The sequence below is a fragment of the Thamnophis sirtalis genome, unplaced genomic scaffold (genome assembly GCF_051295495.1).
Source record: "Thamnophis sirtalis isolate CommonGarterSnake01/CBP01778 unplaced genomic scaffold, rThaSir2_p1.2 scaffold_5, whole genome shotgun sequence".
NCBI classification, from domain to species: Eukaryota; Metazoa; Chordata; class Lepidosauria; order Squamata; family Natricidae; genus Thamnophis; species Thamnophis sirtalis.
This window is the reverse complement of record NW_028261385.1, coordinates 43,990,349-44,002,907: the sequence shown is the minus strand read 5'-3', so window position 1 is coordinate 44,002,907 and position 12,559 is coordinate 43,990,349. Positions and strand designations below refer to the sequence as shown.

At 37.0% G+C, this 12,559-nt stretch overlaps 1 protein-coding gene across 3 annotated transcripts in view; it reads right to left on the bottom strand.

The window, feature by feature from the left end:
- FAM81B (family with sequence similarity 81 member B) overlaps window positions 1-12,559 on the bottom strand; it is a 45,759-nt gene that overhangs the window by 17,671 nt on the left and 15,529 nt on the right. For all 3 annotated transcript variants that reach the window (XM_087715727.1, XM_014067911.2, XM_014067909.2), the window contains one exon: window positions 3,175-3,433. In XM_087715727.1, the coding sequence (XP_087571853.1) occupies window positions 3,175-3,433 (259 nt within the window). The remainder of the gene's footprint in view (window positions 1-3,174; window positions 3,434-12,559) is intronic.

The window sequence follows — 12,559 nt, the reverse complement described above, 5'->3', positions numbered from 1 at the left end:
TTCCACCAGTGGACCCGGAAAGCAGGCCACATCTACAGAAGAGGTTCCAAATTTTTTTGAAACCCACCACTGGTCCTTGGATATGATTATTCTACACTATCATGCTCATATTTATAAAACTCAGTGCCTCTGTGAACGGTAAGGATGACTACTGCGTTTGTGGTGCAATCAGAACATTGCGTGTGTTGAAGTTGTTTTAAGGCAAACCAAAGATACCTTTAAAAAAAACAAGTTTACATCATATTCTTATGCATGCCAGTGCTGTGTGTGAGGTAATTTAAGGTGGTTCTGACAAGTGTTGTCGGCATCTTCATATCCGGTCACATGGGCAGCAAGCCACTCCCATCCGGTCACATGGGCGACAAGCCACTCCCACAAAGGAGGCCACACCCACAGAGTAGGTTCAAACAATTTTTGAAACCCACCACTGATACATACATATATACATACAGTATGTATGTATGTGTGTATCAGGGACCTGCAGTCAGGGGAGGCAGAGCCTCATCACTGTTATCATGAAAAGAAAAAAAATGTAAAAGGAAAAAGGCTGAGGTAGTTGCTGCCAGAGTCACAGTGGATGACTCTCCTTAGTGCTTAACTGTTTAAAAAAGCCTCTAAAAAAAGTGCCCTCTACAGGGGGCAGCAGGAGAACGAGGTGCCTCATTTAGTCTGACTTTATGATCACTTGAGCAGAACTAAGCAAGGGTTAAAAGCCGAACAATTCCTTATGTAGATGAGGCACATGGTTCTCTCACCTCCTGTAGAGGGCGTTTTTAGAGGCTTTTTAGAGGCTCTGGGAGCAACTACCTCAGTCTGACCTCAGAGCTCATGCCTTTTTCCTTTTACATTTTTTTTTCTTTTCATGATGGCAGGCAAGAGCAGAGTTGAAATCCTCTCTGAAACAGCTGGAAAAGGTGCATGTGTGGGGGAGGGGGGAGGAATTTAAAAAGTTTGATTGCATCAGAGCCACATTGCCTTTTCCAACTCTCTCTCTCTCTCTCTCTCTCTCTCTCTCTCTCTCTCTCACACACACACACACACACACACACACACACACACACACAGCTGGATAATAGTATATAAGCCCAGCTTCACTGATTACAAGTTTGAAAAGGCAACGTGGCTCCACCTGCAATCAAAGGCTTGGATCGGAAGGCAGCAGGGGAAGGGGGGGCATGGCAGAGTAGCTGCTTTCAAGCCATTGGAAAATATATCCAATCCAACTGTATTTGTGTTTGTTTGAGAGTGACTGAGTGAGAGAGGGATCCAACTTCTCTGTGTGCGTGTGTCTGTTTGAGAGGGGGGAGAGAGGGAGGAAGGAGGGGAGGGAGAAGAAAAAGAATGAAGGAAAACCTATTTCGCAAAGGAGAAAAAATGTTGTTGCTTTAAATCGGAACTGAGCATGCCTGGCTGTGGAATTCTGGAAGTTGAAGTACACAAGTCTAAAAAAATTTGAAACCCCTGTGTCAGTGCCTCACCAGCCATAAACCTCACCGCACGTCACTGGTGTGCGTGTGTGTGTGTGTGTGTGTGTGTATGTATGTATATGTGTGTGTGTGTGTGTATGTGTATATGTAAATGTATGTGTATACACACACAGAGAGACACAGACACAAACACACGCACAAACCCTAGCATGTATGTTTTGTCTGGAGATTTCTTCATCTATGAACATTAACCAAGCCATTTATGCCAACACAATAATTTCAGTAGGGCAAAATTTCCCTTCATCTAGTTCCACGTGATCCATCAAAACCGCAGTCCACAAAAGCGCGCTCGACGAAAGCGCGCATTTGACGTCATCACAGTGCGACGAAAAACATTAAAAATTGAAATAAAAATAAAATTAAAGCAAGCCGATTCACATAAAGGTAAGGGTTAGGTTTAGGGTTAGGGTTAGGTTAAGGGTTAGGGTTAGGTTTAGAGCGTTAGGGTTAGGTTTAGCGTTAGGTTAAGGGTTAGCGTTAGGTTTAGCGTTAGGTTAACGGTTAGGTTTAGGGTTAGATTTAGGGTTAGGTTTGGGGGGGTTAGGGTAAGGTTTTCGCTTTATTTTTACATTTATCGATCACAGCACGATGTTTTCGTCGTGCTGTGATGACGTCACATACACGCTTTCGTCGAGCGCGCTTTTGTCTACCGCAGTTTTGTGGTGGAACCCTAGTTCCATGCCCTGCAATGTAAAGTGGGACAGGATAGCAAATCAGGATCTTAGGGCAACTCTGTCTGTAGAATACCAGTAGTGGAGGATAGTAGAGAAGAACAGACATGGCACTTTAAGTCCTTCTAAAACTATCAATGAAAAGCAACTGTAGTTTCATTTTATTTGTCCTGTCTTGATGCATTTAAAAAAAATGTGGGAGAAGAGATGGGAAAGCATTTAAAATATCCAGTAAACATGTTATGCAGTATATTAAGCATTATATTAGGCATGTTAGGCAGCATATGAGGCAGTATAATATTCAGTGAACATGTTAGGCAATACAATGAAAATGTCATCTAGAAACTATTTTATCCTACATTATGACATAAGAGAATTCTGGACTTCTAAAATTTGAAACTCTGGTGGATGTGTAAGTGTCTGTATGTATATGAATGGAGGGTGGGGATTGTGAGGTTGAGGAAGTTTATTGCTATGTTTCAGCTGTACCAGGATTCTTGATATGAGTCATGAAATTAGGATTCTTAAACATTGCTACAAGGCTACAGTAATCACTTAATGAAGATTTGAAAGAGTTTACAACTACAAACTGTCTCTGCATTCCAATGAATGAAAGGCAAGCAAAATTGAATCAAATGTTCCTGGGGGGAAAAACCATCTTTAAGCTAAATTAACAAACACAAAACTTTCTCAAATGCTATATCTATGTATAGAAATGTTTAGGAACAAACTATGAAAATAGTTGATCTTTTTTAATCCAGATTTCCAAAGTGGCTATTAATTTTAGGGAAGAGGGTAGAGATCCATATATGCCAAATGCCTCCATCATTTGACGATTTCCTCCATTTAAATGGTGTGATCCTTAAATACTTTGTAGATAGAAAATAGGCAAGATTTTCTACCTTCCTGGGAAGAAAAAAAACCTTCTAGGATTATGTAATATAGATTTGACCTCTTTGAAGCTGAACATTGCATAACTTCTGAATATTTAATAAATTGCTCGAAACTGCGGATACCTCTATGTTGTGGCTCAGCTTTTTAACAACACTTGTGATTGTCTGGATGTGATTTTCCAATAGCTGGTGAGCTGCTGCCTCCCCTTGCTGAGAGTTCTTATTTCCCTGAAGATATGAAACAAGGCCATCTTTGATCCGAAATGCCTGATCCAGAAGCACAGCAGTAGTACGCTCCTGATTAGATAGCCGGTCTTCCAGGGAATTCACTCTGCTTCCAGATACATTAGGAATTGCTGGTAGAAATGGCTGGCTTGGAGTTCTATCCAAAGAAATCACATGAGAGAAGTAGAAAGAAAGTTAAAGGTAAATCCTATATTACTGCATCCAGCTACAGCAACAAGATAAAATAATGAAGTACCTTTAGTTGGCAATTTCTGCCTATAACTCATGTGGCATATGAGTAATGAATGACTCGATATCTGAAAAGCTTTTAGATTAGAACAGGTGGAGAAGAAAAAGAAGAATTCAACTTTGGAAGAATGACAGATGTTGTGTTGTTAAAAAGTAAACACAAGAGTTGCTTTTCCTATTTGTTTTTTATTTATGGTCCAAGACCAAGTCATAAAATTTAAAAATATACTATAAAACTATAAAAAATCTTTTAGTAGTAATAATTAAAATGTGAAAATAACTTTCTATTCAGTTTCAGCAGACTTCTGATGCCAGGTTCCAAGATTAAGGGACAAACATATTTCCAACCCTAGGAGCACAATTGCTCATGTGGTTAGGATGCTGGCTTGACAAGCTGCAAGCTCATGTTTGAGACCTGAGTGCTGCCATGGGGTGGGGTGAGCTCCCATTCTTCACTCCAACTCCAGCTCCTGCTGGGGACATGAAAGAAGCCCCCAAATGGGCATCCCCAGGCAATGGTAATATCTCTGGCTAATACTTTCAAACTGGAAGTGTTGCCTCCGACACAAGTGCAATGCAATTTCCAATCATCTGAATTCTTCCATGTACATGTTATATAAACATTTCAATTTATACAATATTGTATGTGTTACTATTTGCCTTGTCTTCTAGAATTGGGCCTAAAAAGCCAACAAAGAATTAGCAAATTATTACGCTATGATTAAATAGCTAGCAAAAATTTTACTTGAGCCATAATAGCTGGCAATATATTCACCAGAAAGAATGTGTGTGTGTGTGTGTGTGTGTGTGTGTGTGTGTGTGTGTGTGTGTCACAACCCCTGGTAAGCCCCAATTATGGGAGGAAGCTAACTGCTTCCATCATCTGTCAATCGGCTCGTCACAAGAGTCCATCACGAGAGAAACCCAATATTTTTACTGTTGCCTTTGTTATATTTGTGTTTTTTTTATTTGTGCTGATAAATAAATAAAGGGAGACTAGTATAGACTAGTATATCAGCTAGCAAACGTCTAAGTGGCATAATGGCTAAGACGTTTGCCTAAGATGCAATACAGCACAGGTTCGAATCCCAGTAAGGGTATGGCTAGCTGATGAGAGCTAAATAGCTTGAAATAGATCTATACTAGTCTCCCTTTATTTATTTATCAGCACAAATAACACACACACACACACTAACCACACACACACACACACACACACACACACACACACACACACACACACATATATATCTTTGTTTCGCTCTGACATTGAAAACTTAATATTCTTCACTCCCAGTATTAAACCTTTCCTTCATAAAGCATGTTGACATTTTGGAAGCGTTTGTCCAGTTGCCTACTCATCAATAACGTTTATGCAGTTGCACACAAAATGTGTTTCTTTGGGAAGCTGTGGAAATGTTTTCAAATATCTTGAGATTTCTTTAGATTAGTTTAAGACAGTCTGATTCTAAGTGCAATCCATTAGGATTTACTATATTCTTTTTAATAATTGATGTAGCTTCTTTAATATGCATGTTCTGGTTCATGAACTTTATCTTTATTTTACAGCAACTTTATGAGATTAGTAAGTTCCCATATAAAATGCTGAGATCATAAATGGTCAATTAATTTATAACTTTCAGCTTAGGCCTCATAGATTCATATTGATCAAGGCAACTGTTCTATAATCCCTTCACACTTAAAGGCTCCTTATAAGCTATCTTAGGTCAACAGAAAACTTCAAAGAATTTTAAAGTAGAGAGTGGACCTATAGAAAGGTACAAGAGCCAACATTGTACAGAACCAAAAGAGGAGCTGGCACCTGGATTTGGTGAAAGCTGGGAAGTATAGAAATCATTGAATAGACTGTGCATGGGTACCACTAGATCCAGAGATACTCTGAACAAATGGGGCTATTTGGTGGTTTCTCTCCTTTTTTGATTGTGGTGACATGTAGACAAGAACACATATGTATACCTGTCCTTTGTATCCTGATCAGTGCCCATTTGAAGACCTCATGGCCTTACAACAGAATATAATTACTGTTGTTAGTTTCTGTTTAACTTGTATGTATTTAATCTTGTTTTTTATGTTTTAAATTTTATGTCATATAGTATGCCTTATTTTAATTGAGATGCTTGTGACATGAATAAACAAATTAATTGGGGAACCCAGATTCAGGTAATAACCCATGTTATTAACTTAACAACTGCAATGATTCCCTTAACAACTGTGGCAGGAAAGATTGTGAAATGAGGCAAAATTAACATTATTGTCTTGCTTAGCAACTGATATTTCTGATTCAGTTGTGGTTGCAAGTTGAGGGCTACCTATATGTATTTGCTTGAATACTGAAGTTGAATCTGTTTCACATATCCTTTTAAAAATCCCTCTTGATCAATACAATACACCCAATCTTGAGTCTGTTAAACACTCATGATGAAGAGATTGAGGTATTCTTATTAAATGACCAAAACTCAAGTTTTCAAAGGCAGTAGCAAAATTTTAATTTATATACTTAGCTTATAGAACTATTTGCTGCTATCAATGAAATGTTAATTTCTAGGGGTTCTTCCTTTTATATGTATGTACTATATATAGTTATTTATGCATGTACTAATGCTTTAGCTCTTTCATACATAATTAAATCTATACCCTCATGAATTTTATATATTAATCAGTTCTACTCCACCAGATAATACCATTTTTGTTCAGCTCCATTGCATTCTTCCCCTTTCTCTTCATTTCAGACACCCATAACAGAAATATTTGTTCATTATGAAGTCATTAATTATTTCATGTTCTTTACCCCATGTACTCATCTTTCAAGTTACAATGTTGTTGGCATTTCAGTTGTTATAAAATGGGTCTTTAAATATTCCGTCGGTCAATCAAAACTTTCACAAAATGCTTTTTCAAAAATGTGAGAATTAGAGATCATATTAGCAGCTTTAATGTACTCATGCCACATATAATATTCCCTATTCATAGTAAAGAAAATACTGGGCTGTTCTGGCACAATTTGGTCAGGTACAATGGAAACTTATTTTTACCCCAAGCATACTCACATTATTTTACACAAGCTAAGATTTAAAATCTAAATATTATTTTTCAAACCAATTTAGGAAATAGTCTTTAAAACACCTTTCCCTAATAGTTTACGAGAATAGCAAGGGAAGCACAAAAAATCCACAAAGCACTCAGTGGAGGAAGTAACAGTTGGTAGAAAATGGTAATGAGGAAAAAGTATAATCAGTGGGGAATAGCATTTAAAACATTACTAAGGCAATAGCAGTGAATAATCCCTGGGTGAAATGGAAGAATTTATCCACTATAGTTTTTAAGGAAAAGAAGGTCACTATATAATCTTTTCTTTGAGTGATCTGGATAAACAGTGGAGAGGAGGGAAAAGATTGATGAAAGCATTTAAGTCAGGAGTTCAGCAGGAGACATTGGAAAAATACATAGACTCATATTATATTGTAACATATATATAGATTGGGAATGGTGGGGGGAGAACAGAAAGGATAAGGACAAGAATTGGTAGTAGACAGAACTTCTAAATGTTTATGAAAGGTTATCTGAGGGACCGTCTTCTTGCCAGTCATATCTACCCGACCCACCAGAGAGGGAAGACAAAGAATGTTGTGGGTCTCATCCCCTAGGAAGATAAACTGGTGGGTCCCAGAGGAAGGTTCTTCTCTGTGGTGGCTCCCATTCTCTGGAACATCTTTCCCCCAGAAATTAGAATGCCCCCCCCCCACTCTAACACTCTTCCAGAAGGCACTAAAGATCTGGTTCTGCCAGTGGGCCTGGGGAATGCAGAGTGGAATGGAGCCCATTAAATGACTCATGTGATGTGTTGTCGCTGGGATGGAGAGGTTATTTATTATATGATTTATTATAAGATTCTTTCTTTTATTTCATTGTTTTTTATATGTTTTTAATATTCTTGTAAGCCAACTTGAGTTGCCATGTACAAATAGACAGCAGTACAAATTTCCAAAATAAATAAAAGGGCATAACGGAAGGCATCAATTCTTCTTGGGTGCCTCATTTCAACATGACTATTGGCATCCTAAATTTATGGTTCACCTGGAGCTGGGATTCAGATTAATTCAAATGATGGACATTGTTATTCAATTCCTTTCTCTGATGTAGACTCAGTTGAACAGGAATTGTGTGGCTGTAAGATCAGAGGAGGAAATGGACTGGAAAGGAAGTTCTTTGAAAGTCCAGCAGTCTCTTTGGGTGTACGTACAAGTTCAGCTCAATGAAGAACATTAATAAGCCTTTGCACATTTCATTGTCTCAATAGCTGGGCTTATGTCCAATACGCTAAGGACCTTTGTTGCAAAGAGGTTTCTTTCTGGAAAAAGGAAAAACTTGTAAAGTGTTAGGCACTTAGATAACATAGATCTGGACTCTTAATTACACAGTTTCCCTTAAGTGGCTCCAGCTGTTGATGGAGATATGAGCTGGAAATGAGTTTTTTTCCCTTCTCTTTCTGGCTAGAAAAGGGGTTTTATATCTGGCGGGTGCAAATTATTCGGGGTGGGGGTGTACCTAAATTGTAATCTCAAGAGAAGGTTGAAAAAAGTTTCTGACTGTCTTAGAATTATTCTATTCTTTGTTTTCAGGATGATCAGCACTGAGGAGATCTATAATGCAATGACCTTTTCACCAGAATGCCTGTATGCTAGTTGCATCTCCCTACAATTAAAGTGTTGTCTTTAGGCAGTTGTCATTAAACTCAACCTAAAAGGTCACACTCACAAATGGCAAGGGGAAGAAGGAAAGGAGATTTTTCATAAACATTGCCCTCTAATAACCCTGGATCTCCTTGAATACTTGATATCAGGATAATGAATTAAAACATCCATAAAATGCAAATTTGTTTTTGTTTTTTTACAAAACTGAATTTGGAGAAACTGTTTTCAGGAACAGTTTAGGGAAAATCAAAGGGTAATCAAAACTAATTTCTAACATTTACCAAACATAAGGGGTGAATATCTTTTTTCCCACTGCAAGAGAAAACTATGGGATGCAGCCAAACCTAAGAGTCAACTGATCCACAATAAAAGCATGTCCAGTTTGCAGGTATGAATCTACTCTATTTCTTCTCTTGGACAACTCCACATGAAATTAGGAGGGGTCACATTAAGCTTAAAAATTCAGCTTGAATGTGAACAAAATAAATTGTTCAAACGTGAAGACCAGATAAAGAATGGAAAATTGGAAGAACACTGTTGCAATGCATAGCTGTGCCGGAACATGTATACAACAGCAGTAATGATTAACCATAGCATTAATTAGATTCAGTAAAACAAACTGTTTACCTCTATCAGTAAAACAAACTGTTTAAAACAAACTGTTTACCTCTAAGCATTAAGCAGATCAGTAATCACAGACTCTTAATTATAAGTGTTGATTAAATCAGGGGTTACAACTGATTAATTCTCAAACATTAATTAAGGATTAGAAGTTTGCATGCTGGTAAAAGATTTATTGACTATGGGCATTCTTTAGGTCTACATGGAAGTAAATGAGTTACCATATACCATAGACTTGTACAACCATGATTGGTCCACATAGACCATGTGAATCCACCCTTTCCTTGTGTATGCTCAATAAAAGAGGCCTCCGGATTCTATTCCATGTCAGCCCATCCTGAGAGAGACCTGCCTCCGAGTCTTCTTTCATCATTGGCCTCATGGGCGACCCGCGGAGAAATCGCAGAACACTAAGAGATCTTTGGGTCCAATATCCTGCACAGTTCAGGAATCAGTTACTACACTAATCCTGCCATATGTCCATCAAGTTTCAGTTAAGAAACCTATAATGAAAGAAACATTGCCACCCATGGGGCATCCTGTTTCTTGTACAATGATGCCAACTTAAATATATTGCTTTGTAATATGAACCATTGTTTCTAACCCTATCTTCTGGAACAATTCTCAACAACTGTCAGCTTTGACTTCCACATGACAAGTCCTTCAAATACTTGAAAGCAACCACCATGTCAGAATTAAATCAAATGCTAATAGGTTAGGACATTTTTTTGTGGTTAAAACATCCAATATTTTTTTAAAAAATTCATAGCTCATACTGTGTTTCCCCAAAAATAAGACAGGGTTTTATTTTCTTTTGACCCCCAAAATAAACGCTTGGCATTATTTTTGGGGAGATCTTATTATTTTTGAGGTGCAGGATGTGGCAAGCATGGGCAACTCATGTCTGCTGCTGTGTTGCAATATTTTTGAGGAGGGCTTATTTTCAGGCGAGGACTTATTTTAGCACATGCGCTCAAAAGCCTGGTTGGGTTTATTATCCAGGGAGGTCTTATTTTCAGGGAAAGATGTGATTCCTCTTCCAGTTGAATAAATACTGAATATGCAGAGCCAATCCTGTCTTTATTTTCTTATGTATGGTTCAGCATTTTATTAAGAAGTTATTTAATAACCTTCTGTTCCCCAATATCCTAAAATAATTGCATTAGGTTTCAAAGTAAAGCAAGTATTTCTTTTCTGCTGATTTTGAATGACATTAACCACCTCCATCACCCTACATCCAGCTCTGGCATCATCAGGAACCTTCCATGGTAAAAAAAAAATATCTTCCAACAATCCAGCTATTATTGGCAGGCAGTTAATAAGAAGTAGATCCAAATAATACAAATCTCTATAAGATATGGCCAAGGAATCTTATATTTATATACACCCTTAAATTATGATTAGCTTATGTTTAAATTCAATTAATCAAAACAATCCCTCCAAAATACAAAATAAAGTCCTTCAATTAATTTGCAGTCACTCTTGCATCACTTTAATTATCTGCTTTAGTTATAATTAATTTGTGATAGTGTGCATGGATATGAAAAAATAAAATCTATGAAAAGAAATGTTGTTTTTTCTACTAAACATTTTAGCAGTCTAAAATGGCAAAAGGATCATTTCAAAACCCATACAAAACTCTGATCCAAAAACAAGCCAAGTTGACTTAGGAAGTCCAATTAAATTCCCAATTTCTACCCAACTCTTGATCCAAATTTAATCATTCCATTTCAGTTAATTTGTTGACCATAATTAGTTCCATAAATGCAATTCACTGCCAGTGGAATAACTACAGTTATTACTGTGGAGAAGGGAATACAGAAAGTTTGGAAGATAGTTGGAAGAAATGAGAGCTGGAGAGTGGGGGAAAATACTTAGAACAGCAAGAAAATTATGAACAAGAACAAGGTAGAAGTATCAAGCAGATCTGGGAATTAAAAATGAGGAAGGCTGAGCATGGATTGCATAGCACATATGATTAAAGGAAATGTAAGACGAGAGAATAGAAGGCAGGTTGGTTAAAATAATGCTCTTCTTCTAGCTCATTTATACTTTTTGAAGTATATCTTTCTATGTAGCATGTGACATTTTCCCATTTACCTAATTTATATTCACATCTTAAAATTTAAAACAGCAGACGATAAAGCTTTACGTTTAGTAGCAGATTTCGATGGGCAAGGGAGGAAAGAAGAGAGACAAAGAGAGGAATTAAGAGTATCTATCTATTCTCCTCTACGCAAGGACAACCCAAGATTTACTTAGGTATCAGAAGAAGGATACCATGTTAAAATTACATCATCTTTTAGGAAGGTAGTAAAAATGTAGTCTTCATTTTCATTAATCTTTTCCTGATTTTTAAAACTGTTATCAGACTCATATTATTAAAAAGAAACTCAAGACTGCAGAAAGCAGTAACTTTATTCTATATTAGTCTTCATACTCAATAAGAAAAAATCAAGATGAAGGAAAAGAAAAGGAAGAGGAAATAAACAGCAATGTAAAAGAAACCCACAGCTCCTTATGAAACTGCCTTGTTCTGGATATGTGTCCATTCTATAATAAATTGTTCTAGCTCATTTACATTGACGCCATATTACTATGCTAAGATAGTTGGATTCTGCATTTATTTCTCCCACAGCACACTTGTCAATAAAGACTTCCATGTCTGAACTGAAATATGTTGTCTCTGTCTCTAAGATAGGGGACAAATATTTTTCTCCAACCATTGATACCAGGGGAAGGCATTTTTCTTTAACTTCCAAGCTAGGATAGAGATTTTAGTAATATGCTGGGATGAAAATTAATCCTTTGCTTCACAGGCGTGTCTTTTTTATTTTTCATTTTTTTATTTATTTAGTTTCTCACTCATGTACAAGATAACAAATAACTAATTTCCCCTAAAAATTGTACCAGTTTGGGAATTAAACTGATTGAAATCAGTTGTCAGGAATAAAAGCCACAGAACTTCTATATGAATATATCTTAGAGGGGGAAAATGTTGGTGATATTTAGGACTCTAGAAGAATTTTTCCAAGCAGAACTTCCAGATGTGTTCAACCAAAATTCCCATTCGGATTGAGCCAATTTATAGCATTTAAAAACTAGCACATATGGTAGATACCACATAGGGAAAGTTTGTCCTGGAAAACATATTTGGAATTTGGACCCAAGGCCTAGCTATTTGTTCACAAAATGATCTTCAGCTTTGGAATTAACTATGGATACATCTGAAGCACTTTCTAATATACCACTGAAGAATGGAAACATGCTGTATCCTGACGATGAAAATACCTAGATAAATGTTAGAACAAGGTAAATGCTAGAAAAAGACTAAGAGCTATGAAGTATTACAATCTTCATAATTGCATTAGTGATTTCTTAAAGAAACCTCCTGAAAATTGGAAGAGAAATTGTTTCTGCAAATGTTCTTAGTAATCACAGCATTCAAAAAACATCTCAGCAACAGCATCTGCTTTTTAATCCCCAAAGGAAAATAAATCATAGGAGTGGCAAATGTTATAAAAATGCCCCTAGCATTGGGTACTTGGGTCTTTTAACAGCAGTCATTAATGCTAACAGCAGCTCTAAAACCACACAGACGTCTGTAAACAAATAATAATCTCTCTGTCTATAAACTGACAGGAATGATGCTAAATTATATTCATTTTTCAAACAGCTTGATCCCAACTCAACTGGGGAAT